The sequence below is a fragment of the Bubalus bubalis genome, chromosome 1, assembly GCF_019923935.1.
Source record: "Bubalus bubalis isolate 160015118507 breed Murrah chromosome 1, NDDB_SH_1, whole genome shotgun sequence".
NCBI lineage: Eukaryota > Metazoa > Chordata > Mammalia > Artiodactyla > Bovidae > Bubalus > Bubalus bubalis.
In genome coordinates this window covers 119,481,325-119,506,770 of record NC_059157.1, presented here as the reverse complement: position 1 = coordinate 119,506,770, position 25,446 = coordinate 119,481,325, and the positions used below count along the sequence as shown (strand labels likewise).

The following is a 25,446-nucleotide window of genomic DNA, read 5'->3' as shown; positions in this document are numbered from 1 at the left end:
ACTGTGGGAAGGCTCAGAGCTGACATCTGCAAATTGTAGAGCTGTCTCTAGAAAACGACCAGGCAAGAAGTCTCCAGGCCAATGGGGTAGCAGGGATGGAAAGGAAGCCTGCCTGCTGGCTCCATTCTTCTTCAAGTAAAAGCAGGCATGGATGGGGAATTTCCTTGGCAGTCTGGTGGTTAAGATTCCACCTTTACAACTCAGGGGGTGTGGGTTCAATTTCTGGTCCTGGAACTAAGATACCATATGCTGTGCTATGCTGTGCTTAGTCACTTAGTCATATCCAGCTCTTTGAGACCCATGGACTGTAGTCCACCAGGCTCCTCTCTCCATGGGATTGTCCAGGCAAGAATACTGGAGTGGGTTGCCATGCCCTTCTCCAGGGGATTTTCCCCACCCAGGGATCAAACCCAGGTCTCCCACATTGCAGGAGGATTCTTTACCATCTGAGCCACCAGGGAAGCCCATGTTGTATAGCATGGCCCCAAAATTTAATGAATAAGTACAATAAAGAAAAAAAAGCAAGCATGGATTCAAATAGTTCTCACAAGTCGGCCCTTTGGCATTCATCCCTATTTCTTAAAACTCCTGGCATGGATATCTAGCATCAAAAACTCATTTCCCTATTTGACAGTAGACATTCTTTCCTCCCATCTTACAGCTGAATAAAAACTGTATCCAGGGTTTCTACTTCTCTCAAAGTCTCAGAGTACTAGGGGAAAAGGATAGAAAGAAGGAATGGAAACTGCAAATATCCCTTTCCCCTTTCATTGCTCTGGTCAGTAGAGGTCTGCCTGTCTGGACCAAAACCTGATCTGTGCATCCAAGTACCCAGAAGCAGAGGCACATTAACAGGAGCCCAGGGAGTTCACTGACACGTAGCCCAGGAATCCTCTGCAACGTCACACTGCCTGACTACTGTTCCCTTGTGCCAGGGCTGTACCCAGGACCCTGTCACCAACCTGGAGAGTCCCTGCATGACTCCTTCAGTGACAGCAGCCTCAGCTACTGTTTGGAGCCCAGGTGGTATACCCAGAGCTCAAGAGCAGAAGTGTCTCCACTCTGACTGAGAAGGTGGGTCCCAGCCCTGCAGGGAAGGGAGTGCAGGGGGCATTCTCTGAGGATGGGCACTCCCTCTTGTCTCTAGCTCTGTTTGGGGGGTAGTATTTATGTGATTGCCCTCTCCACTCCCTGTTGTTGTTGAGTCACTAAGTCATATTTGATTCTTTGCGAGCCCATGAACTGCGGCACACCAGGCTTCCCTGTCCTTCAATATCTCCCAGAGTTTGCTCACACTCATGTCCATTGAATCAGTGATGCTATCCAACCACCTCATCCTCTGTCACCCCCTTCTCCTCCTGCCTTCAATCTTTCCCAGCATCGAGGTCTTTTCCAATGAGTCAGCTCTTCACGTCAAATGGCCAAAATATTGGAGCTTTGGCTTTGGCTTCGCTCCCTTGTGCCAGCTTTTAAACCTCGTCTGTAAAATTTGTAGCCATACTCCCTTCAAAACCCATCTCGTTTGTTATCTCCTCCAGCTGGTATTCCTTGATCTATTCATTTTCAAAATGAATTTCTACCTTTTATCCACTACATTGTTATAAAAATCAGGACTGTCTTTTATCAAGCAATCATTATGATGTCTTCTTCTCTACTGTGATATCTGTGCCTTAATTCTTTCCCCAGCCCGTGTGGTACATTGCAGGTGGGTCCATTTGCACCTTTCGTCTCACTAGAGTGCGAACTCCATGAGGGGGGAAATGGGGGTCTTCCTTTCTGGATTTCCCACCTCACAAGCCACCCAGGAAGCCTATGCAGTTTTAAATTAAGCACAGTCCTGATTTCACTCTTTGCTTTTTGTTTTATTCACTCAAGTCCCTAGTCATCCACCTTATTCTATTCCATTTTTCATGTGGAGTTTGAAGATCTACTTTCCCTCTCTGATTCCGAATTTAGAACTCATTTTATTTAACAAGTTAGATTAATGGGGAGCCAGTACCAGCCAATTATTATGTATATTTTATGTGAGATTCATCCCTCAACACTGGAAGGATGGACTGGAGTGTCACAAGGCAGCCCCACCAATCACACTCTGTCTCCATTACAGTGCCTACCAGTTGTCAACAGTAGGGACAGTGCCCCAGAGGTCCAGTCCATCTTCTGTAAGAGTACCAGTCTGCAAAAAAAATCAGAATGGGTTTTACCAGAAGATTTAGAGCTTTTAATTATAATTTACACAAAACCCAAGCTCCTAAGAAACCAAAGTATGTTTAGCTGACCCAAGCCCTTTCTTTTTACATTAGAGGTTTATTAAAAATTTTTTTCATTATTGTTTATATTTGTAGTAAGTGTGATACTCAGCTATCCATTAGTTTTCTTTTTTTTTCCTTCTAAGAACAGACTTTTAAAATTTTTATTTTCCATTTGTTCAATGATTCTTTTTAAAATTTAATTTGTGTTTTATATTTTATTAATGTATAGTTGATATAAAATATTCTACAAGTTATAGGTGTACTATATAGTGATTCACAATTTTTAAAGGTTATACTCCATTTATACTTATTATAAAATATTGGCCAAGCCCTTACTGGCAAGCATCAAATTTTAAATCAGAGAAGAGCACCTGAAAGAAAGATTCAGCCAGTGACAAATGATTCCCAAAAGACCATGTTGAAAATTAAGTTGAGTCTGCTGCTGCTGCTAAGTCGCTTCAGTCGTGTCCGACTCTGTGCGACCCCATAGATGGCAGCCCACCACGCTCCCCAGTCCCTGGGATTCTCCAGGTAAGAACACTGGAGTGGGTTGCCATTTCCTTCTCCAATGCATGAAACTGAAAAGTGAAAGTGAAGTCGTTCAGTCGTGTCAGACTGCTCCTCCGTCCATGGGATTTTCCAGGCAAGAGTACTGGAGTGGGGTGGCGCCATTGCCTTCTCTAGTCACTAATTATTACCAAATGCAAGTGTTTCATTTTGTTTGTTTACTGCTGTGACCACTGCTGTTGCTGAATGAGAAAGGTTCAGGGAATAGAAATCCAACAAGAACCAGCTCAAGTCCGACTTCTCAGTTGGCACCTGTTGTCTTTCTTTTTTTTTTTTTTTTTTATTTTTAAACTTTACATAACTGTATTAGTTTTGCCAAATGTCTTTCTAAAGCAGAGATCAGAATTTTTTTCTTTCTTTGCAAGACTGTTTCGTTCCTAGTCTGCTATGGTTCACAGCTATTTCCTAAAAATAATGGGTGACATGGTGACTGTCCAGATTGATAATGAAATGTTGATAAAGGGCTTTGAGACTACAGAGAGAAGTGAAGTGCTCATAATAAATATTAATTAATGCCCAGGAATGGGTTTGACTGTTAGATCAAGAGGAAAATGGTGGGGAGGGTTGATTTGCTGCATCAGGGGAAAGTATTTGTCAGATAATGTAGCAGAGAAAGCAAAATGGGGCTGAGTGCTATCACAGCACTTTTAATTTGCCCATTGCTTCACAGTCGATTATTAATTACAAACCCTAGTGTCTGTCTTTATGCAATAGGCCAATGGCATTTGGCCTGGTCTACACCCAGTCAGAATAAGGAGGTGGCTATCACTGGCTCAGCTCTGTCAGTAATGCATTGTAAAGTGATAGGGAATGTCCTTTTCAACACTGACACCTTTGTTTCTGACACTTTTTTTCTTGAAAATCATCACCAAATAAGACACTGAAGTTTTCAGTTTTCCATCAAATGATATCTGTTATCATCATAGCACATTTGCATTAGCACCATGCTTTACAGTGAAGTGTCTGCAGTGCTTTCTCTTCTTACAACTAGGGTACAGACAGTCTCAGTATAAAGGTGAAATGAGCAGCTCAAGGGTCCACTGGCACATAGATTGGAGAGAAAGAAACAGAATCCAGCCTGTTTGGAGACTTCCACCAGAAGACAAATGTTAAGTGAACTGTGAAAAGCATGTGGAGAGACAACGTCTGTACTGAGCTTCTGGATTAAAGAAACAAGGAAAGTTTGTTTTATTAACTAATTTGGACTTCAAGGAGAGCTAACATGCTTCGTGTAGGATTCCTTCAAGAACAACAACAGCAAAAGAAAAAAGCAAAACACTACTTTTTTCATGTACCTCCTATATTTTATAAGGACTCCAATCCGTGTGATTAGATTCCGAAGGCTCTTGAGTTGCTCCATTTCAGCAAGAGTTAGCAACTTAATTCAAACTGAAATGTTTTCCTGATGATTAGATATGTTTTAAAACATCAATATCTTGAACATGAAAACAGAGATGATACCGTAGCAAAAATAGATAAGGGACAAAGTTATTTCTCTACATGAAAATAACCCTTATACAATAAAACTAGCCATAAATGGAAAAAGCACTAAATTACAGTTGCTGTTCTAAAGTGATTAAGATAGAAAAATAAAACTTCTTAGTATAAATACTAGTCCAGGCTTAGACTGAATTGAATAGAAAAGAGAGAGAGATAACTTGTTTCAAAGAACTTGTATGAACCCAGTGTAAAACTAGAAATATATGGGAATAAATATACTCAGAAGCCCAGTGGTGAACATCTTCTAAATTGAAATAGCACTAGATGGAAATTCAATTAATTGTGGAGGGGTTTATTCTAACATCATGGTGGTAGAGTTTTATAATATGAAAGAAACAGAGAATTGTACTTCAACTATCTTAAAAAGTCACACAGAAACTTAGTGTCAATTCATGATTAGATTTCCCATTTCACTGATTCCCAATCATGAGTCTTCACATAATAAGATGCCATCACAACATATGGAGTCTGGCCAAGTCTGCTGTCGAGCATCCTTAAGACAGTCTAGCAAAGGAGCACAAGGATGTGGAGGGAAACGCTTTCTACAGGAAGGAAAGGGAACACCTCTGGAAAAATTAGTTTTAGAAACAGATATGTAATGAACACATTTTGTAAATCTCCCTCCTATATTCTACACACTGGTGAGGCTGCTGGGTCAGTAATAGGAATTGCTGTCAAGAGTTGTTCTCTGGCCCTGAATCTAAAAGGTAGCTACTGTTAAGTTAACCTTACAGGTTTCTTTGTCAAAAGAAACTAGAAAAGAATAGAACTGAAACGATGTAAGAGCTACGCCACTTCTACCTGGGGACCAGGACTTGTCAGGTCTGATCATGGTGTCTCTCCAGCTTGGCCTTTGCTCTCTGTTTCTCTTTGTCTAGGACAAGGAGCCATCTTTTCCGAGCACATGAAGCCCTGAGCAACTGGGCTCATCGGTTCCAGCTGCATCCTGACCACAAAGCCACGTTCTCACCACCCAGAGTCTGGCTCCCCACCTGTGGCAGCCCAGCTATCTGTGTGCTGCTGGGCTGCTCACTGCTGAGCCTGGGGCCATTCTGCCTGACAGCCAAAGCCACAGCCTAGAGGTGACTCCCACCTGAGGCAGGTAACCACACCCCAGTGTTTGGCTCATACTTATTTAGCATGCATTTCACTGTCTTTTCATCATCTATGTTTCCCTGTTACCTTCTTCCTCAACTAGCTCATGAGCTTCTCAAGAGCCTGGAACATCTCATTAATGGGGCTCTCTGCCAACATCAGTTCTCTAAAAAGCAGCAAAGCCTTCATCATTTATTCTCATGAAGACAAAGTTAAGACATGGAGGGAACAGACCAGACCCCTGCCTTAGAGCTGGTAAACTGGGTAGCCGGGTGAGGTGATTGATACTGCAGCCCTGCCTGGTCCCCAAGAGGAGCCACAGAGAGGGGTCCTGGGACCTGTCCCAGAACAGCTGTCCCCTCCTCCGAACATACTTCCCTTCTGCCACCTTTCCAGGCCCTAAGCACAGATAATCTGCCCCAGTCCTGAGGCTCAACATTCTGGGAAGCAAAGGGGAAAAGAGGGACCAGAGTGTGTAACACAGGTCACAGCCCCTGCTTTCCAGTTCCTGAAAAGAAGCAGCGGAGGAGAAGTGAATATGCTCCCTTAAGCTCTGGACAAAGCACCAAGGGAACAGAAATGTTCCTCATATTATTTTTTGCCTGAAAAAAGCCAGTCATTCATAAAAGTGATTACAGTAAGAAATTGTTTTAAAACCCGAAACAGGCACGGAAATATTAAATTTGACAGGAAAGAAATGCTTGATGTGGGAGGAGGAGCCAAGATGGCAGAGGAGTAGGATGGGGAGAACACTTTCTCCCCCACAAATTCATCAAAAAAACATTTAAACGCAGAGTAAATTCCACAAAACAACTTCTGAAGGCCAGCAGAGGACATCAGGCACCCAGAAAAGCAACCCAAGTCTTCGGAAGGAGGTAGGAAAAAATATAAAAGACAAAAAAAGAGACAAAAGAGGGAGGGACGGAGTTCCGTCCCGGGAAGGGAGTCTTAAAAAGAGAGAAGTTTCCAAACACCAGGAAACCTTCTCACTGCCGAATCTGTGCCGAGCTTTGGAAGCACTGAGGGCAACATAACAGGGAGGAAAAATAAATAAACAATTAAAACCCGCAGATTGCGAGCCCTACGGTAACTCCCCCAGCGGAAAAGCAGCGCAGACGCCTGCATCCGCCATTAGCAAGCAGGGGCTGGGCAGGGAGGCGCGAGCGGGCTGCATCGCTTAGGATAAGGACCTGGCCTGAATACCCTGAGCGCTATCTGAGTGAAATAATTTGGGCTAGTAAACCAGACTGTGGGATATCTACCATGCGAAAAGCCAGCCCTAACTTAAGACACCGCCAGGCCCGCGCACGGAACAAAGGTCTGAACAGAGATAGCCAGCTGCAGACCTTCCCCCTCTGGTGACAGGCAGCCAGAACCGAAAGGGGGCAATTGCAGCCCCAGAGAGACATTATCTATAAAACTGTAAGCAGGCTTCTTTGCTAACTAAAACTTCTTGGGGTTCTGGATGGTCAACATCTGCCTGAGAAGGTGCGCCGGTTGTACACCTAGATAAATGAGCGGCAGGGAGGCGATAAGTCGCAGCAATCGCGCTCGCCAAACACCTCATCACCTGAGCTGCTCGGACCTGGGAAGGGCACAAAACGCAGGCCCAACCGAGTCTGCGCCTCTGAGGACTACCCAAGTGCCTGAACCTGAGCGGCTTGGACCTGGGAGGTACAGGCAGCCCAGGGCCAGCCACGGATGGTTCCCGGCGGAGCAACCTAGAGCCTGAGAAGTGTGGGCAGGGAGGCTACACGCCCCGTGAGTGGGGGCAGACCCAGTTTGGCTGAGGCACTGCGAGCACACGCCAGTGTTATTTGCAGCATCCCTCCCTCCGTCCCAACAGCGCGACTGAACAAGTGAGCCTAAAAAACAACAAAAAAAAGTATCCTCCACCATCCCCTTTGTGTCAGGGCGGAAACCAGACACTGAAGAGACCAGCAAACAGTAGAAGCTATAACAGAGGGAACCACCTTGGAAGCTACAGGCAATAGATTAAAACCCTGTGGTTACTACTGAATACATAGGAAGGGGCCTATAGATCTTGAGAAATACAAGTCGGACCAAGGAACTAGCCAAAAATGAACTGAACCCACAATACTCACAACAAAACCAGAGAAAGTCCTAGATATATTTTTACTATTTTTACGATCATTCTTTCTTTCTTTTTTTTTTTTAATTTTTTAAAAAAAAATTTTAAGTCCTCTATTATTCCTTTAAGTTTCACTTTTATAACCTATTACTTTGAAAAAAAAAAAAGGCCCTATGTTTTCTTTTTTTTTTTTTACAGCAAACTTCATATATATATTTTTTATAATTTTTTGACCTTGTGTTTTTTTTTTCCTTCTTCTTCTTTTCTTTAACATTGTATTTTTGAAATTCCAAACTCTATTCTAGATTTTTAATTTTAGCTTTTTGGTATTTGTTATCAATTTTGTACCTATAGTTTTTTTTATAATTTCTGTGACTTTTTTTTTTCTGTTTCTGTTTCTCTTCTTTTTTTATATAACATTGTATATCTGAAATTCCAAACTCTACTCTAGATTTTTAACTTTTGCTTTTTGGTATTAGTCATCAATTTTGTACCTATATTCTCTTTATAATTTTCGCGACCTTGTTTGTTTTTGTTTGTTCGTTTTTTCTCTCTTTCTTTTCCTTCTTCTTTTCTTTAACATCGTATTTTTGAAATTCCAAACTCTACTCTAGATTTTTAATTTTTGCTTTAATGTATTTGTTACCAATTTTGTACCTTTAAGAACCCAATCTTCAGTACCTATTTTTCACTAGGGAGCGAGATTACTGGCTTGACTGCTCTCTCTCCCTTTGGACTCCCCTTTTTCTCTACCAGGTCACCTGCATCTCCTCCCTAACCCCTCTCTACTCTACCCAACTCTGTGAATTTCTGTGTGTTCCAGATGGGGAGAACACTTAGGGAACTGATTACTGGCTGGATCTGTCTCCCTCCTTTTCATTCCCCCTTTTATCCTCCTGGCCACCTCTGTCTCCTGCCTCCTTCTTCTCTTCCCTGTATAACTCCATGAACAACTCTGAGTGGTCCAGTTGTGGAGTGCACATAAGGAAGAGATTACTAGCTAGCCCACTCTCTCCTCTATTGATTCCACCTCATCTCATTCGGGTCACCTCTAACTCCCTCCTCTCTCTTCTCTTCTCCATGTAACACTGTGAACCTCTCTGGGTGACCCTCACGGTAGAGAAACTTTTCATCTTTAACGTAGATGTTTTATCAATGGTGCTGTATAGAAGGAGAAGTTTTGAAACCACTGTAAAAATAAGATCAATAACTGGAAGCAGGAGGCTTAAGTCCAAACCCTGACTCCAGGGAACTCCTGACTCCAAGGAACATTAATTGACAGGAGCTCATCAAACGCCTCCATACCTACACTGAAACCAAGCACCACACAAGGGCCAACAAGTTCCAGGGCAAGACATACCAAGCAAATTCTCCAGCAACAAAGGAACACAGCCCTGAGCTTCAAGATACAGGCTGCCCAAAGTCACCCCAAAACCATAGACATCTCATAACTCATTACTGGACACTTCATTGCACTCCAGAGATAAGAAATACAGCTTCACCCACCAGAACACGGACACAAGCTTCCCTAACCAGGAAACCTTGACAAGCCACCTGTACAAACCCACACACAGCGAGGAAACGCCACAATAAAGAGAACTCCACAAACTGCCAGAATACAGAAAGGACACCCCAAACTCAGCAATTTAAACAAGATGAAGAGACAGAGGAATACCCAGCAGATAAAGGAACAGGATAAATGCCCACCAATCCAAACAAAAGAGGAAGAGATAGGGAATCTACCTGATAAAGAATTCCAAATGATAGTGAAATTGATCCAAAATCTTGAAATCAAAATGGAATCACAGATAAATAGCCTGGAGACAAGGATTGAGAAGATGCAAGAAAGGTTTAACAAGGACCTAGAAGAAATAAAAAAGAGTCAATATATAATGAATAATGCAATAAATGAAGTTAAAAACACTCTGGAGGCAACAAATAGTAGAATAACAGAGGCAGAAGATAGGATTAGTGAGTTAGAAGATAGAATGGTAGAAATAAATGAATCAGAGAGGATAAAAGAAAAACGAATTAAAAGAAATGAGGACAATCTCAGAGACCTCCAGGACAATATTAAACGCTACAACATTCGAATCATAGGGGTCCCAGAAGAATAAGACAAAAAGAAAGACCATGAGAAGAAAAAAAAGAAAAAAAAAAAGAAAGAAATGCTTGATGTGATGACTAAACCACTTCCTCAGGACTCAGGAGAGGGGGCTTCTAGAACATGCTCTCACACCAGCTCCGTGTGTGACCTTCGTGGCCTCCATGTTCCCATCTGTCCCAGGAGGGTGCTGGGCTAGTCTCTGAGGCCCTTCCTGGCTCAGATATGTCCCAAAATCATTAACCTCCAACCTGGGGAGTTGAGCTCATACTTTGTCAAAGCACACAAGGTTGATTTGCCCACACATATTGATCCGCTGTGGGGAGATGCAGAAGATTCTCCTTTTCTTCAGCCTCCTCTGTGCGTACACGATGCCTGTGGTCAAGGCAGCTGGCAGCACAGGAGGGACCGCCACGGTGAGGAGGAGCAGGGCCATGGCCATGGTGTCTTGTAGAGAGGCCTGGGGAGGGACGGACACACAGGTTAGCCTGGCAGAAAGCACACACACCCTTCCTGGCTCCATCTCCTGTCACACCAATGGAGTTCTGGAAGCTCAGAATAGTCATCATGAGCCAGCTGTCTTGGTTGGACTGAGTATTCTCCAGGCCGAGTCTGAGAAATCAACAAATTGTCACCCACTGTAGAGGAAATGACACCTTGGACCCCCACCCCACACCCTCCTGCCCTTCCTGACCCGGATTCTCTCCACTCAGCCTTCTGTCCACCCAGAGGGCCACCCCTTCTTTGCCCATCAGGCATTTGCACACCCTCTGGACCCCTGGTCACTGGGACTAGACTTGAGTTGTAATAGTTCACACATGGCCTGACTGTTGCTTTCTCAACAGTTCTACAAACTTCTCCTGCACAGCAGCTGCGCCTCGTTCATCTTGAAGTCACCTTGGAATTCATCTTATTCATCACCAGATACAGAGCCTAGCACCTTCTGACACAGATAAGGTGCTCAACACATGCGTGGAGTGCCTGGAAGCCCGATGAAAACTAGAACCAGGATTCTGCCAAGATCTCAGCATATATTCACTGCTCTGGGTAAGCCAATAATAAAACTAGCTTGTTCTCACTGGATACACACCCTGGAACAAGCACTGTGTACACACACTATTTACTCCTCACAACCACCTTGCAATGTAAGTACTGTTATTTCTTCCATTTACTAGAAGAGGAAACTGAGACTTAAAAAAGTAAACAACTTTGCCAAGGCCACATGCTGGTTAAATGGTGAGGATATAATCCCTAATCTGTTCATCTAGAGGGAGGGCACAAATGTGTGACTGATATGTCATATTACCAAGCCAAGTCTCACAGAATCAGGATTCCAGGAAATCTAGCGAGGATCACAGGACTAATAAAGGCAGGGCCGAGGTCAAATCATAGGCTGCATAATTTTCCCATGCTCTGTTAACGAATGGCTTTCCCTCTACAACCTTGCCTAGGTTTTTATGAAATTACCTTGATTTTAGCCATAAAGTTCTCTTCTCAGTATTGGAAACAGATTCAAGTTTAGTAACAATGGCTACTTGGCACATCTTCAGGCCAATTCTAGTTTATCATGAAATCCATCATTTCCGGATTTTTCCAACCCCAGCCAAAGAGGAGCTTTAACCCAGGAGACTCAGCCCTGCCTAATGCTGAGCCAGTGCAGACAGAAGCAGCCAAAAGGTCCGCAGGTCCAGACCTACAAGACGATGGGATGTGCAATGAGAATGCTGCTTTGGTATGTATTGGACATTGAGTCTTGCCCAAGAAACTATCATATGCTATCACCACCAGGGCTTCCTGGCCCATAGGAGAGGGCTTTTGCTTGTTTTCCTGCTCAAAGCTCATGTTTCCCAGATGAAACTGGCACACGCCTCAAATTCCAGCCCCACTGATTTTGACTTTCTGCCTCACTCTTTCCAGACTCTATTCTACTGGTGCGCATGTGCCCTGGCCTCCTCTAACGTCCTTCCTCCTAGAAATGCTCTCTGAGAGTTTATTTCAGGTTGCAATGACTATGCAGAGCTCAGGTTTGAACATGACATTGCCTAAAAATTCTCATGACTGCCTTTGCCTCTCCCACACTCAACACTCACACTTCTCTATGCCATCACCAATGCCATCAGTTTGGGCATTTTAGAGTCCACTCTTGCCCAGTTTCATACCTGTGTGTGGATCCTTCTATTCACAATGTTTTATTCTCCCCTATAAGCCCACACTGCTAAGATCCCAGCATGTTTTATAGAAGAGACCGCAAAGTTCATAGCAGAATCAGATTCTTAGGACCAGAAAGGACGTCATGGGTTATTTGTGACAATTCTTTCCTGCACAGCCATCACAACTATTCAGAGAGACATCCAAACAAAACAGACATCGTGAAGCTTATAAAGGGAAGTGGGGATCCATACAGTACACAGCTCTGTACAACCAGACATTCAATTTCATCTCAGAACCTAACAAGAACACAGGGTAGCTCATTGACTGCATGGTGTGTTGAGTATTCCCTTGACAATGTACACAGTCAAATACATCAACACTTTCAAATAGTCCAAATGTCTAGGCGTGGCATTCAATATCCCCTTTAATCTGATCTAATCCTACCTTATTAGATTCATCTCATAACTGCTTGCTAGTTCCAGAATTCCTTTGTGTTTTTCTTCCTTTGCATTTTTGTCATTCAAATGTGTATATCCTTACTGCTTTCTAATCTTAAGACCAAATCTTCCCCATCCTATAATGATTGAGAAGCATGTATTTCCTCTGAGGGAACATGTATTCCTCTGGGCTTGGATGTAACAAATGCCACACATGAAATAACTTTTCACTCCCATCCAGGTGGTGAAAGGAGCTGTGAACCTCACAACTTTTAATAGCTACACCTTCCAATATAATTTCCACTAATCACATGTGGCTATTTTAATTTTTAAAAATTGAAAATTTATTTCCTTTATTACACCAACACATTTCAAGTGCTCAGTGAACACATAGTTAATGGCTAGCAAGTTGACCAGTGTAGAGATATAGAACATTTTCATTGTTCTAGAATGCTCTATTGGATGACATTGATTCTAACCCTTTAGTTAGGTTAAGTTCCTTGAGAAAGTTATCCTATTAAAAAGCCCTACCCCCAAGTACTTACTCCATGGTACATGTATACACCAAGGGCATAGAAAAAACCCATGATTCCAAGGAAGGCCAGGGACACTATGAACTTGAAGGCATCATTGTACAGTTTGAAGTTCAGAGGCTGGGGGTAGAGGATGGATCTCACCAAGTCCCCTTTGGCTGTATTGTAACCTACATGAAGATAATCACAAGTGGTGTAAGGTCCTTTAATACATTTTCCCCTAAAAGAAAAAAATGGTTTGCATTGAATTAAGAATTAGTTAATAGAGTCATTTGAATATGGAATTAAAACAGCATTGTTGTGACCTAACAGTTTTACATTTATTATTCTTCCAAATTGCCAGGAATAATAAATGGTGTTCACTTAGCCCTTCTCAATTTCTCTTGCTCTGGGGGTCAGTGCTTCAGTGGCTCAAACAATGTAACCCCTACTTCATATACGGGGCTGAGAAAAAGACCAAGGAGCTGATGAAGGCAATGACCAGAGAACAAGAGATGCTGAGAGAAGAAGACTTAAAGAAAAGTATGTGTTGAAAGTAATGGAAAATTAAGAGAAAAGTAAAGCACAAGGCCAAGTAATTTTATATGCCTCTGGTCATGTTATTCTTAAATTCAAAAACCTTCCAGACCACACACATTTTAGAATACAGTTCAAATTTGTAGGCATAGCATTTGAGGTCTCCTGCCTCACTAGGCTTATCCCTAGTCCCTGCTCCCTGGTCCCAGAGACCTCCATGCATTCCTTCTTTTATGTTTCTTAGATACAAATTAGCCTATTTTTCCAGTTCTCTGATGTGATTGGTTAAATCCTTCCCTTTTATCAGGTTTGGCTCAAAATACCATCTCTTCAAATAAGTATTTCCAGAATTCTACTCCCATATTTCATAATCAAAGTAATTTCTCCCTCTGTCTGTAATTTACAGCTGGTATTTGCCAGTTTTAAGAAAGGATAAAAACCAACTTGGTTGTATGACATCCCTCTATGCACTGTGTTTTGTAGGCTATAAATCCATCTGTCTCTTGTATCAAATCATAATCTTCTTTGAGGGCAAAGAGTATCTCACATTTGTTTTTCTTTAGCCCTCTATGCATAGCACTTAGTAGATACTCATTCACCTCTAAAGTACTGGCAAAAAGATTGACTACTATATATTCCAGACATGAATCAGTATTGTAAGTATAGTGAAAGTGAAATCGTTCAGTCGTGTCTGACTCTTTGCAACCCCATGGACTGTAGCCTACGAGATTCCTCCATCCATGGAATTTTTCAGGCAAGAGAACTGGAGTGGGTTGCCATTTCCAAGCATGCTTTAATCCCACTTCTTGATGAACATCTGCTCTCCTCAAACATGGCTTTGTAGACTTTGAAGGAAAACAGCCAAATTTTCTCTAACCTGTTGCTTTAGCATTTTACAAGCTTAGATCAGGAGTTTTCATGATCTACACCCATTAGCTTTTTCTTAGGCAGCAGCTTGAGGGATATTCTCATGTCCACTGACTACTTTGAGCATAAAAGCCCCTCAAACCTTGATATTTGTATTAAAAAACTAGGTAGAACAGTTGAATCATGGACTAAACTAAAGCATAGAAATATCAAAATGCAAGATATATTTTGGGTTTATGAATATGTGGGGGGCAGAAATACAGGTCATGGGTAAATACAGAGCTGAGACCAGATCATGGAAGGTATTGATCATGTAATGTCATGTGAAAGAATGGGACTAATATGGGTCGTCTTGAAACACTCTTGAGCATGGTATTTATGAATCGCTCCAAACTATGTTTTAGAAGTGTGACTTGGTGACAGATTGAGGAATAGGTTAGAGAAAAATTGAGCAAGGCATAAAAAAACAATATTTAAGGTGAAAAATTAAAGGGATACTTTCAAATAAATATTTCTTCTGTAATAATTTAGACATGAAATGATAACTTAGATAACACCAACTATGAGGATGAAGAAGAGGGAGGGAGACAGGATGCAGGAGGTATTTGCAGAATCCGTAGGATGTGGTGCCCTGTTTGGTAGCAGAGAAAATGAGGAGTAAAGACAATATGAGGAAACTTGCTAGATGGTGATGATGGCTACAGAAAGAGGCACTAGAGGAGTATGAGTCCCCTTGTAGATGCCTTGACTTTGAAGAATCTTTGGACCTGTTGAAGGCATCCAGTAAAAACCTTGAGATAACAGCCTGGCATATGACTCTTAAAGAAAAATTTCTCAAGTGATCATGGTTGAAACTATTTTCTTGGTAATCACTTAGAGGAAGTACAGAGTGAAAAGAGCAGAAGTCTATGGACTCATAGTAAACCCAAGAACACAGTTTTGCCTTTGAGGAAGTGTACTTCATCCCCGTATGCACTTCATCACAAACAACAGTATTCACAATGAACAGTTCAGTTGGAAATGGCAGCAACCTGGAATAATAAGCATTTCATGGGAAACCAGAATGTGACAAACTCCATAACTGTAAACAAGATTTCCCTAACCCAGCTCCCCCACCTCTAATCATAGATGATGTTTACAAAAATGGAATCTACTGACCTGTTTGCAAAACGACTGCTCTTACTGACCCCTGCCCAGAGGGCTTGACCTGAATAACTTCTGTTCCACAGAAAAGGACGTGCTTCCGATAATCTTCCAAGCTGTGGGATTTCCAGGCTGTGGTGTTCTCTGCATGGGGCAGGGGTATCTTTGTAACAGGTATACTTTCTCCTAAAGAAGATGGTATTTTTTTGATTTTGTGTGAACTTGGGTAGTAATTTAGAGCTGGTATTCACCAGTTTCAAGAAAGGATAGAAACCACAGTTTATCTGTTTGTTCATTCCTATCTCAAAAGTCAGATGACTATTCAATCTTAAGGATATTAGTGATGCAAGCAGTGGTATACTTGATTATATTTCAAATATTTGTTTAAGAGTTGCCTATCTTTCCCATACCTGGCCAGTATGGTTTACTGTTTTTTATTTAAAAAGCATCCCATTTTAGAGAAAGGAGTTGCCACTTAATCATTTTCCTAAGTTTTCTTTAAGCCCAGCACTATTCTAGGCATGAAGAAGCTACAAAGCATGTTATTATTAGTTATTATTACTTGCCTCTTATTCACTTGTTTATCTGTCCATTCATCCATTGATTTGGCAAATGTGTCTAAGTGCTTATTCCATACCAGGCATTGCTTTAGATGCTGGCAACATAATAATGAATAAGACAGAAATTCTGACCTAAAGCTCAGGGAGCCAGGCCCATAAATATCAGTAAATAATTAATTAAAATGACAGTGTGGTAAATATTTTGGTAGCAGAACCAGGTGATCTGAAGATCCAACCCAAAAGGAAGATCAGGAAAGATTTTGTGTGCAAGTAATAGGTGACAATTGAAAGGCAATAAGCTCAGTCAGCTTAAGGAGGAGGAGAGAGCATTTTTAGGAGATCTAAGAGAAAGAGAATGGTGTGCTCTGGGTATTAATGGCAGTTGAGGGTGTTTGGAATGTTGAGTTTGGGGTAGAGGAAAGCAGCCCTGGAAGTACAGAGATGGGTGAAAAATGATGCCTGCAGAAAATCTGTACAATATTCTCAGTACTCTTCATGCTGGGGTGGAAGGAGAGGGAAACGGATGAAGATTGTCAAAAGGTACCAGCTTCTCAGTAAGATAAATAAGTAATAGGGATGTAATGTAAACATGATAAATATGATTAACACTGAATATGACCTTTACTGTTGCATGCTATATATGAAATTTGTTGTAAGAATAAATCCGAAGGGTTCTCATCATAAGAAATTTTTTAAATTTCTTTTTTATTTATTTGTTTTTTGTGAGATGATGGATGTTCACTGAACTTGTAATCATTTCATTATGTAAGTCAAGTCATGCTATATACCTTACATTTATACAGTGCTGTATGTTAATTACATCTCAAATCTCGAAGAAAAAAATATTCTTCATGATCTTTTTTGGAGCTTGCAGTGAAATAGAAATTAATGTAACAAGATAGGACCTCTGTTTCCTCTTCCTCTTTCTGGATGACCTCAGCTGTACTTCCATTAATTGGCATGTCTAAAAAGATATCCCAGTAATGCCTAGCTCCATCTTTCCTCTCTCCTGGGCCCTTGTTTGGTGCTTCTCGGTTGTTGGCTGTTCATCTCAACCTGGATATTCTACTAGCCTCTGGAACTCAACATTTCTAAAATCTGTATCAATATCTTTAGCCCTAAATTTCCTCTTCAATAAAATTTCGGTTTCTCTTAAGGTCTTACCTTGTTGCTGAATCACAGATTTACAGTCTCAGAACCATTTTGATTCCTCCTCTTTCCATAATCTGCCTTTTCACAGAATGATTTTCCAAGTCCTAACGTACCTTCCTCTGAGTGTCATTCCTGGACTCTTGCATCTAGATCCCAGTGGCTTAAATGGCAATCATTGTTTGGTTCTTGGTGGTTGCATTAACAATGGATTAGCTGTGATTTGTTTAGCTCTCTGAAATGCAAACACGTCCTCTGGGTAATTTGAGGCTACAATGGAACTAATCAATCTTTTTTATAAATAAACATCTCAACTTTGAAGTCCTGAATTAGGAAAATCCCCAGTCCTTCCTTATGTGTTTTGTCTTTAGTCTCACACCCTACTGTACTCACAAAGCTTCTGACACCAGATGTGTAGGGGTTTTTCCTCCACAACATGCAATTCTGTGACATCAGCTGATTGTTCTATAATTTAACTCAATTAAATTCTATTTTGATACCATCCACCTGCAGATAGTGTCACATTCCACAGGTTAAGCGTTCAGTCCTGTAAGACTGTTCCCACCCCATTCAGATGCAAGTTGCAAATCCAGTTTGTCATCTGTGCTTCTAAAACATGACCCATAAATCTGAGGTTCCCATGATCCCTTCCTTGGATTCAGTTAATTTTATAAAGCAGCTCACAGAATTCAGGGAAATGCCTACTTACATTTAGCTGTTTATTATAGAGTATTATAAAGGACACAGATGGACAACCAGGTGAAGGGATACCTGGGGAACGGTCTGGGAGAGTTCTGAGTACAGGAACTTCTGTCCCCCTGGAGTTGGGGTGCATCATATTCCTGGTATGTGGGTGTGCTCATTCACCTGGAAGCTCTTTGAACCCCATACTATTAGGATTTTATGGAAGCTTCCTCATGTAGATATGATTAATTATCAACTCCATTTCCAGCCTTTCTTCCCTCTATAGAGAATGGGGGTTGAGGTTGAAAATTCCAAGTTTCTAATCATGGTTTGGTCTTTCTGGGGACCAGCCCCCATCCAAGAGCCATCCAGGTATCCACTAACAGCGGCCTCATTAGAACAAGAGACGCTCCTAGTGCTTTTATCAAGTAGGAATTTACAAGTGTTTCAAGAGCCCTGTGCCAGGAACTGGGTCAGAGACTAACATATCTATTTTCTCTTATCTCCCATTCTCCTAATTGTTCCTCCCCTCCAGTCCCCCCTTTCAGTCTTCACAAACCATTTCCAGATGAATCCTAACAGAGGCTCCTTTTATTATCTCATTCTTTTCTCAAAAATCCTTCAACCTTTTCAGTTGCCATTGCTAATAAGCCTCAAACGCTCCTGCTAGGTTGTCAGAGGCACCACCATCTGAGCATCCATGGCTGTTATCCCTCTACAGAGACTTCAGCTAAACCAGCCGTGGATGTTTTCTATTACTGACTCCCATTCTTTGCCAGTATTCTTCCTCTACTTTCCCTAATGGATGTACAACCAGATATCTCAGATACAAAGAAAATCAGCTCGGAGTTCAAAAAGAATAAGCTTCAGAGACAAAATAAAAAGGCCAATAACACTTCTGGGCTCATAGATTTAAAAAGCACTAGAATCGGTTGAAACTGTCATCAGATTTTTGCTATTCAATTAGCAAGATAATGTTATATTTCCTACTTGGAAATACAGTTATACTGATTATAGTTACACAAGTTTAGGTTCTTTCTGGTGATCTAGGTAATATCAGAAGACAAGGACTTTGACATTTAAAATTTTTATATTCAGCATTTTCCCAGGGAATCCCAGGAAAGGATGGATTCTCCAAACAAAAGTTTGGATATCTATGTAGGCTGGAGAGGGTTTCAGAAGGAAAGACACTCACAGCCAACTGTTCACTTGGCTTCTGAGACCCGAAGATCCTGGCTGCTGTGAAATTGAAACTCCCTCCTTTGTCCACAATGAGCCAGATGTCTCTACATGGTGACAGGGTTTTGAAAGGTCAGGTCCTTGTTTATTTATACTTCTGGGACCATCAGATTATAAACTACTTGAGGGCAGGGACCCTTTCTCATTTCTCTTGTTGATTCCAGCACACAGTTCAGTGCTGGCACATAGCAGGCATCTCTGAAACTTTATTGAATAAATGGATGAATGAGTGAATAAATGAAAGAAAGACAGGAGTGAGAGAGAAGAAGAAAGGAAAACAGGAAGAGAGGAGAAGATCTGATCTCTCCACTGACTACAAGCTTGTCTGACAGGATATAAATATGAAATAACCTTTTAGGGGAATTTCTGTGTCCAGCTCAGACCACTACCTGATTCTGCACATACAATTCAAATAGATCAGTAATTCTAATGAGCAGAGGGAGGGTGAGGGACTGTGGCAGAGTGAAAGTTACCCCTCCCCCTCATAATTATCCCTAAGAGAACAGGGAACAGTAGTTGCAAGCGTAGGCTCTGGGGACAAAATGGCTGGATTTAAGTATTTTATTTCCTTCATAGAACTTCCTGTTATTGGGAATTTATGTCATTTATCTGCCTGCATGTTTTCTGTCCTCCCACTAGAGTCCGCTCCATGAGGGCAGAAATCTGCCTGTTCAATGCTGTCTCCCCAGCACCTAGTAGAGCGCCTGCTCCATAGTGGGGGCTAATAAACATTTGTGGAATGAATGAATGAACGAATAAACAAATGAATTCTAATTTCAGCTCTACCACTTTCAAGCTGTGTAACCTTAGGCAAATAAATTACCCTCTCAGGACCTCAGATTCTCTCACTTTGCAGAGTTGTGCATTGAATGAAAAAACATGTGTAAAATGCTAGCATAACACCTAATACTTATGAGAGCTAAGAAAAATCAGCTATTGCTACCAGGAAAAAATTTCTCCCCATAGTACTCCCTTTTTCCTCTGGACCCTTCAGGAAGAGCTAAATCTTGAAGGGGATCACTGTCTCAGGAGGCACAAGAAAAGAGCAAGGGACTGGCTTTTGAGTTTCAAAAGTCACTCATAAATTTACCATAAATTTTAGAGACCACCTGGGAGTAGGAAAAAAGCTTTTCTGCTCATCATGCCTTTCTTTTACTACTTTTCTTGCCAAATAAAAATCCAAAGACTAGGAATTGGAAGAAAGTCTAAAGAGAGCTTGGATATTGTATGTCTATGAGAGAAGGGGCCCGAACCAAACTAGGACATGGAAACATTCTAGAAGTTTGTGGAAACTGAGAGCAAATGTCACCGGGGTATGCCTCATTTCCTGGTAGATAGGTCCCCGACATTCCCCGAGCTCTGAGTGGCATGAGGCAACCACAGAGAGGAGCGTGTCCTAGACCAGAGGCCTCTCCCCAGTACCTGGCACAACTTCTGTAGCCAGACTAGAATGGGGGGCGTGGGGGCGGGGCTCCTGCTAACTGCTGGGGAGCTCCTGCTGACTGCTGGGATACCTGACTTATATCAGATGCTTCACACCACACACTTTCAAGAATGGCCAAATTTGAAGCCAAAATTAAAATGAAGTGTAGGTATAAAATAAAGTTGAGCTTTTTGCCTAGTGGAGTTTATGACAAGAAGATGAGGTTAAGATGATGCTAAGGAAAATTCTGCAATGCGCATGTGCTATAAATGGGACTAATCCTGAGAAAGGAAAAGGCAAGGAGACACAAAACAAAAAAAACAGTACCTATACCCATCCTAGAATCATTGTATTCACTCCTATGGTCCCTCATGCCTGGAAGCCAATCCACCTCTAACTCGGACCCTTTCACTCATTAGCTGAGCAGCCTTAGTCTCTTCACCTCAGTTTCCCTGTCTGTAAATTGGGTATTATAGTAGCGCCTAGTCTAATTTGTTTTATGTTACAATGAAGTGAGATATAAAAGTTGTTTATAAAAGTATAAATTGCTATAGAGATGCTAGGAATATTTGCTACTCTTCTTACATAAAGACTTCTGTATATGTAAAGGACTATTTTTGCACATGGAGGATATTACCTGAGTCACATTTGTGAACACATACTCAAGAAATACAGTTGCAGTTTCAGGAATCTAACCTTAATCTAATTACTCCATCAGGATCCTTCCCAGGAATACATAGTAAGTGGGAGGATCTAGGCAAGCTATGTAATAAAATATTCAAAGCATGCTGGTACTGAGGTCTATTTCAAGAAATTAATGCGAAAGAGATGGCTATATTTCTCTTTTATGTGTTTATCTCTAAAGTTGACTTTATCAATACTTAGGCTGCATAGATATTAATACTGATGACTTTGTTTTTCCTGAAACAGGCCCTCAGAAAAGCCACTGACCATTTGAGGTCATTTTAGGTCAACTTTGCACATTTGTTAAAAGGTGGCATTTTTGCGTTTGCTGCTTCTCTGGGACTTTCTGAGTTTTCCTAAGAAGCAGGCAAGCATGATCCTCCAGGTCAGAAGACCCGGGGAAGTAAACCCTGCTGTGTGTCTTCTCTCTAGTCTCACTGCCACGCTCTCTGTTGCCTTCAGAGACACTGTTCTTGGTTGTCAGGCTATTGGAAATGAGAGATAGTTGTTGCCTCTGAGTGAAGAGCACGGTTATCTTGGGTGTGAGGTTTGTACTTGAGGTACTATGGCAACATTCTGGATGAGAGATATGATCAGTATGCAAATCCTCAACACCACCATTACAAGGCAGTTAGATCTTAACACATTAAAGGGGTATTTTGTAATTATACTGCACATATTTATGTTTACTGCATTTTCTTGTCTCAGTTTTAAATCAAGCAGGCTCATCTTTAATGGGAAATATGCTTCTGTTGAACAATTTAGGAATTAGAGAATGACTCTCTTTATGTTTAGGTGATATTAAAAAGGTTTGTGCATGTGTTTTTTCTTTTCCTTGTCTTACACTATTTGGGAACAGAAAAATGCACCAACTGTAAACACAAAAGACCAATAATTTCTTTTTCATGTTTCCATATGGTTTTTTTCTTCTTTAATTAAGATGCCCTGTGTATTTTCTTCTTCTTCTTCTTTTTTTTTTTTTTTTTTTTTGGCTTAAAGAATAGGTTATAGATAGTGCCTTACTAATCACACAAATTCAAATGGACCGTACACAAATGAGGACAAGGACAGTTCAAGCCGCAACTAGAAAACCAGCTTTATGCTCAGCGAGAGCAACTGGAAACACGATTCTAAAGAGCAGAACTGTTTTACTGCCTTTCTGGAAGACCCAACTCAATCTTTCTCCCACTGAAAACGGGCTCAGTTTTCCATCTACAGAATACAGGGCTGGATAAAATCCCTATGCCCTGTCAATTGTGAGCTGACGGTTTTAGTCTGTGTTTTGTTCAAACAGGTGTATAAACCATCCTCATATTTATAAAGAGATGGTGCATCAAATAAATAGGATCTTCTCACCCACCTCTAAACTCACAGCATCTTATTCATCTCACTCATGGGGTAATTAATTAATTCCAAGTTGTATCAATCTTTTCTTCTAGTTTCATATGTATTGTGGTTTTCATTCTGATATTTTTAAATATTCCTTATCTACATATATTGTTTTCATTCACATGAATAGCCTGGATGTGTCTTCCCCATCTATCTCTCAATACCTTTGTTGTTGTTCAGTCACTAAGTTGTGTCCATAAAGCAGGTAAGTGTATGCTGATCTGCTTTGCTCACTGGGACTGGTTGTTTGAAGGAAAGAAAGAGGAAGCTCCATGACAACTGCCTACCTGTGAGCATGCCTTCATTCACCACGCAACTTCCATCAATCAGAACAGCATCGCAAGGCAATGAAAGCTTTCCTGGAAGAATAAGAACATCTCCAGGAACCAAGAGACGGGATTCCAGCTCTTGCAAACCTATACAGGAGCAACATTTTCATGATTAGATGAAATTTTCATGTTTTTACTTAACAATAAAAACAGCTGAGAACTCTTATCAACTTTCTGGTCAAGAACTACCCTGCATGCTCACCTGCTCCAGCCTCTTTCCACTCAATTGCAGATTCCCAGAAAACTAGGATTAGGGAATTGGTGTCTGGGTCTTATGAAAGGATTCGCTCAGCAATAAGATCCCATCTTGATCCTAGCACCTGGGACAGCACTCTGTCCACAGGAGACCCTTAAAGGGCATTGGTCCATGGAAGAGTGCCTCTTTGTGTCTGCTTACATCCTTTAGCTGGGTTCCTGACCCCCTATAGCACACTCAGTACTTGGATCAGGGCCCATGTAAACACTCCAGACAACTTCCACTGCTCTGGAGTACAGCTCCTCACTTCTTGCTGAGAGCCATGGTCACCTCAGCCCAGGTAATTCGGAGCAAATGCCCACTGTCCATCCAGCCATCCATAAGCCTTATACAGGTCTGGTTTCCATATAACAGATACAAATATATGCTGCTGGGTCTGTTTGAGATGGTTAGTTAGCAAATCAAAAAGCCTTAAGAAGGCTTACCCAGTAACATTCCAATGAGTGAAATATGGAGTACAGAGGGGATTTGAAATAAACCAGACATTGAGTAGAAACAGTTCAATCAGGGCTGGGGTCAGGGTGAGGCATGCCATGCACCTAAGGTACAGAATTCAACAAGGGACTCACTCTCAGTACCCTGCAGGTACAAGTCAGCATTCTTATGACCTTGCTGCCTCAAATTTTCAATCTATGATGACTTGTTTGCTTTGCCCAGCCTCAGTCCTCAGTATAATCAAAAAAGACTTCCTCCTTGACTTATCATCAAAACAAATGAGACCAACTCCACTCCAAATACTAGGATGCTGATGAAAGCAAAACACATCACTTACCTTTGCCTTTTACAGTGATCTTGACCTGGACTTTGTTGTGATCCTCCACGAGGTTGTGCAGCTTCACTGATTGCTGTAAATTTAAAGTCAGTATTTAAATATTAGATAGTCCATATCCTGAAAACCACCTGATCTCAATACAGTAAATGCTGAACCTGCTGCCACAGTCAAACTGACTCTGGGAAAGACTCAAGTCTACTTTTCAAGCTCCTACTTTCCTATTTCAACCCCTACCTCACTCAACTCCCTATTCAGAGCAGCAAGTATGCTCATTAGCTTAATGCTATTTCAATCCCAGGAAAAATGATGCACAGCCACTGTTTCACAGGCTAAAGCTAAGGATCGGAGACTTCATTTCTGGAAGATGCATGATTAGACTGAAGAAAACCAATGACACCACAAACAGGTTACTCCCCTTCCTGTGTCTCTGTTGCTCTGTCTGTAAAAAGCAAAGCAGAATTTGATCTGTAAGGGGTTTCCATTGTAAGAGCCTCTGAATACTTAGGTTGTATTTTGATTGCATGTGGAACAACCATCACCTCTTCTATGAACTGGTGGATTTTCATATTGAATAATTCTGCAGACTGGACTCATACTGCTCTATTTGGAATTCTGGTGCTACCACTTTTGAGTTATTCAGCCTGTTTACCCCCTTTTCCTCATCTAAAGGCAGAGGTAAGAACAGTCTATTTTATATGGTTATTTTAAGTTACTTTATGCTTATTTTACTTATCACTTTGAATAGTACTCATTACTATAGTATGAGTTTGATGAGTATTGATGACTAATAAGAAAGCTGTCATTAAAGAAACAAAACAAAACACTTTTCTGAGTACATCAGCTAAACAAATTCACTTGAAGTGGGATTCATTGAGGTAAGACCCTGACAAAGTGGAGAGAATGGAAGCAGCCTGGAGAAGTGGAGGAAGCATCTCCAAGGATAACTCAGGGAATGAGAAAACAGAGGTGAGAGAGGATGTGATCCACAAAGTCACCTAAACTGACTCTTAGGCCACCAGCCAGAGGTGAGTGCAATGCCAGACCAACTGGAGCCTCCCTGGAAGGCTGTGTATGGATGTCAGTTACTCATATCAGATCAGATCACATCAGTCCCTCAGTCATGTCCGACTCTTTGCAACCCCATGAATCGCAGCACGCCAGGCCTCCCTGTCCATCACCAACTCCCGGAGTTCACCCAGACTCACGTCCATCGAGTCAGTGATGCCATCCAGCCATCTCATCCTCTGTCGTCCCCTTCTCCTCTTGCCCCCTGTCCCTTCCAGCATCAGAGTCTTTTCCAATGAGTCAACTCTTCGCATGAGGTGGCCAAAGTACTGGAGTTTCAGCTTCAGCATCATTCCTTCCAAAGAAATCCCAGGGCTGATCTCCTTTAGAATGGACTGGTTGGATCTCCTTGCAGTCCAAGGGATTCTCAAGAGTCTTCTCCAACACCACAGTTCAAAAGCATCAATTCTTCGGTGCTCAGTCTTCTTCAGAGTCCAACTCTCAGATTCGTACATGACCATAGGAAAAACCATAGCCTTGACTAGACTTGACTTTGTTGGCAAAGTAATGTCTCTGCTTTTGAATATACTATCTAGGTGGTCATAACTTTCCTTCCAAGGAGTAAGCGTCTTTTAATTTCATGGCTGCAGTCACCATTTGCAGTGATTTTGGAGCCCAGAAAAATAAAGTCTGACACTG

The 25,446-nt window shown here is 41.6% G+C and overlaps 1 protein-coding gene and 1 long non-coding RNA gene across 5 annotated transcripts in view; one reads left to right on the top strand and one right to left on the bottom strand.

Annotated features, from left to right (window-relative positions):
- Positions 1-25,446, bottom strand: part of ATP13A5 (ATPase 13A5) — a 123,948-nt gene that overhangs the window by 48,062 nt on the left and 50,440 nt on the right. For 2 of the 3 annotated variants that reach the window (XM_025286375.3, XM_025286382.3), the window contains exons 8-13: positions 23,743-23,815; positions 22,673-22,801; positions 15,273-15,443; positions 12,744-12,901; positions 9,882-10,070; positions 2,115-2,176 (exon numbers count right to left, since the gene is read on the bottom strand). In XM_025286375.3, coding sequence (XP_025142160.3) covers positions 2,115-2,176; positions 9,882-10,070; positions 12,744-12,901; positions 15,273-15,443; positions 22,673-22,801; positions 23,743-23,815 — 782 coding nt within the window. The remainder of the gene's footprint in view (positions 1-2,114; positions 2,177-9,881; positions 10,071-12,743; positions 12,902-15,272; positions 15,444-22,672; positions 22,802-23,742; positions 23,816-25,446) is intronic. The other variant, XM_025286391.3, reaches the window with a different exon arrangement.
- LOC112585181 lies at positions 676-24,935 on the top strand. Of its 2 annotated transcripts, XR_006551349.2 has the most exons (5): positions 676-1,074; positions 5,198-5,421; positions 10,456-10,657; positions 11,214-11,342; positions 22,639-24,935. It is a non-coding gene; the product is annotated as an uncharacterized LOC112585181 (long non-coding RNA). The 2 variants fall into 2 exon arrangements; XR_003109619.3 differs by lacking the exon at positions 22,639-24,935 and having other exon boundaries at positions 11,214-22,355.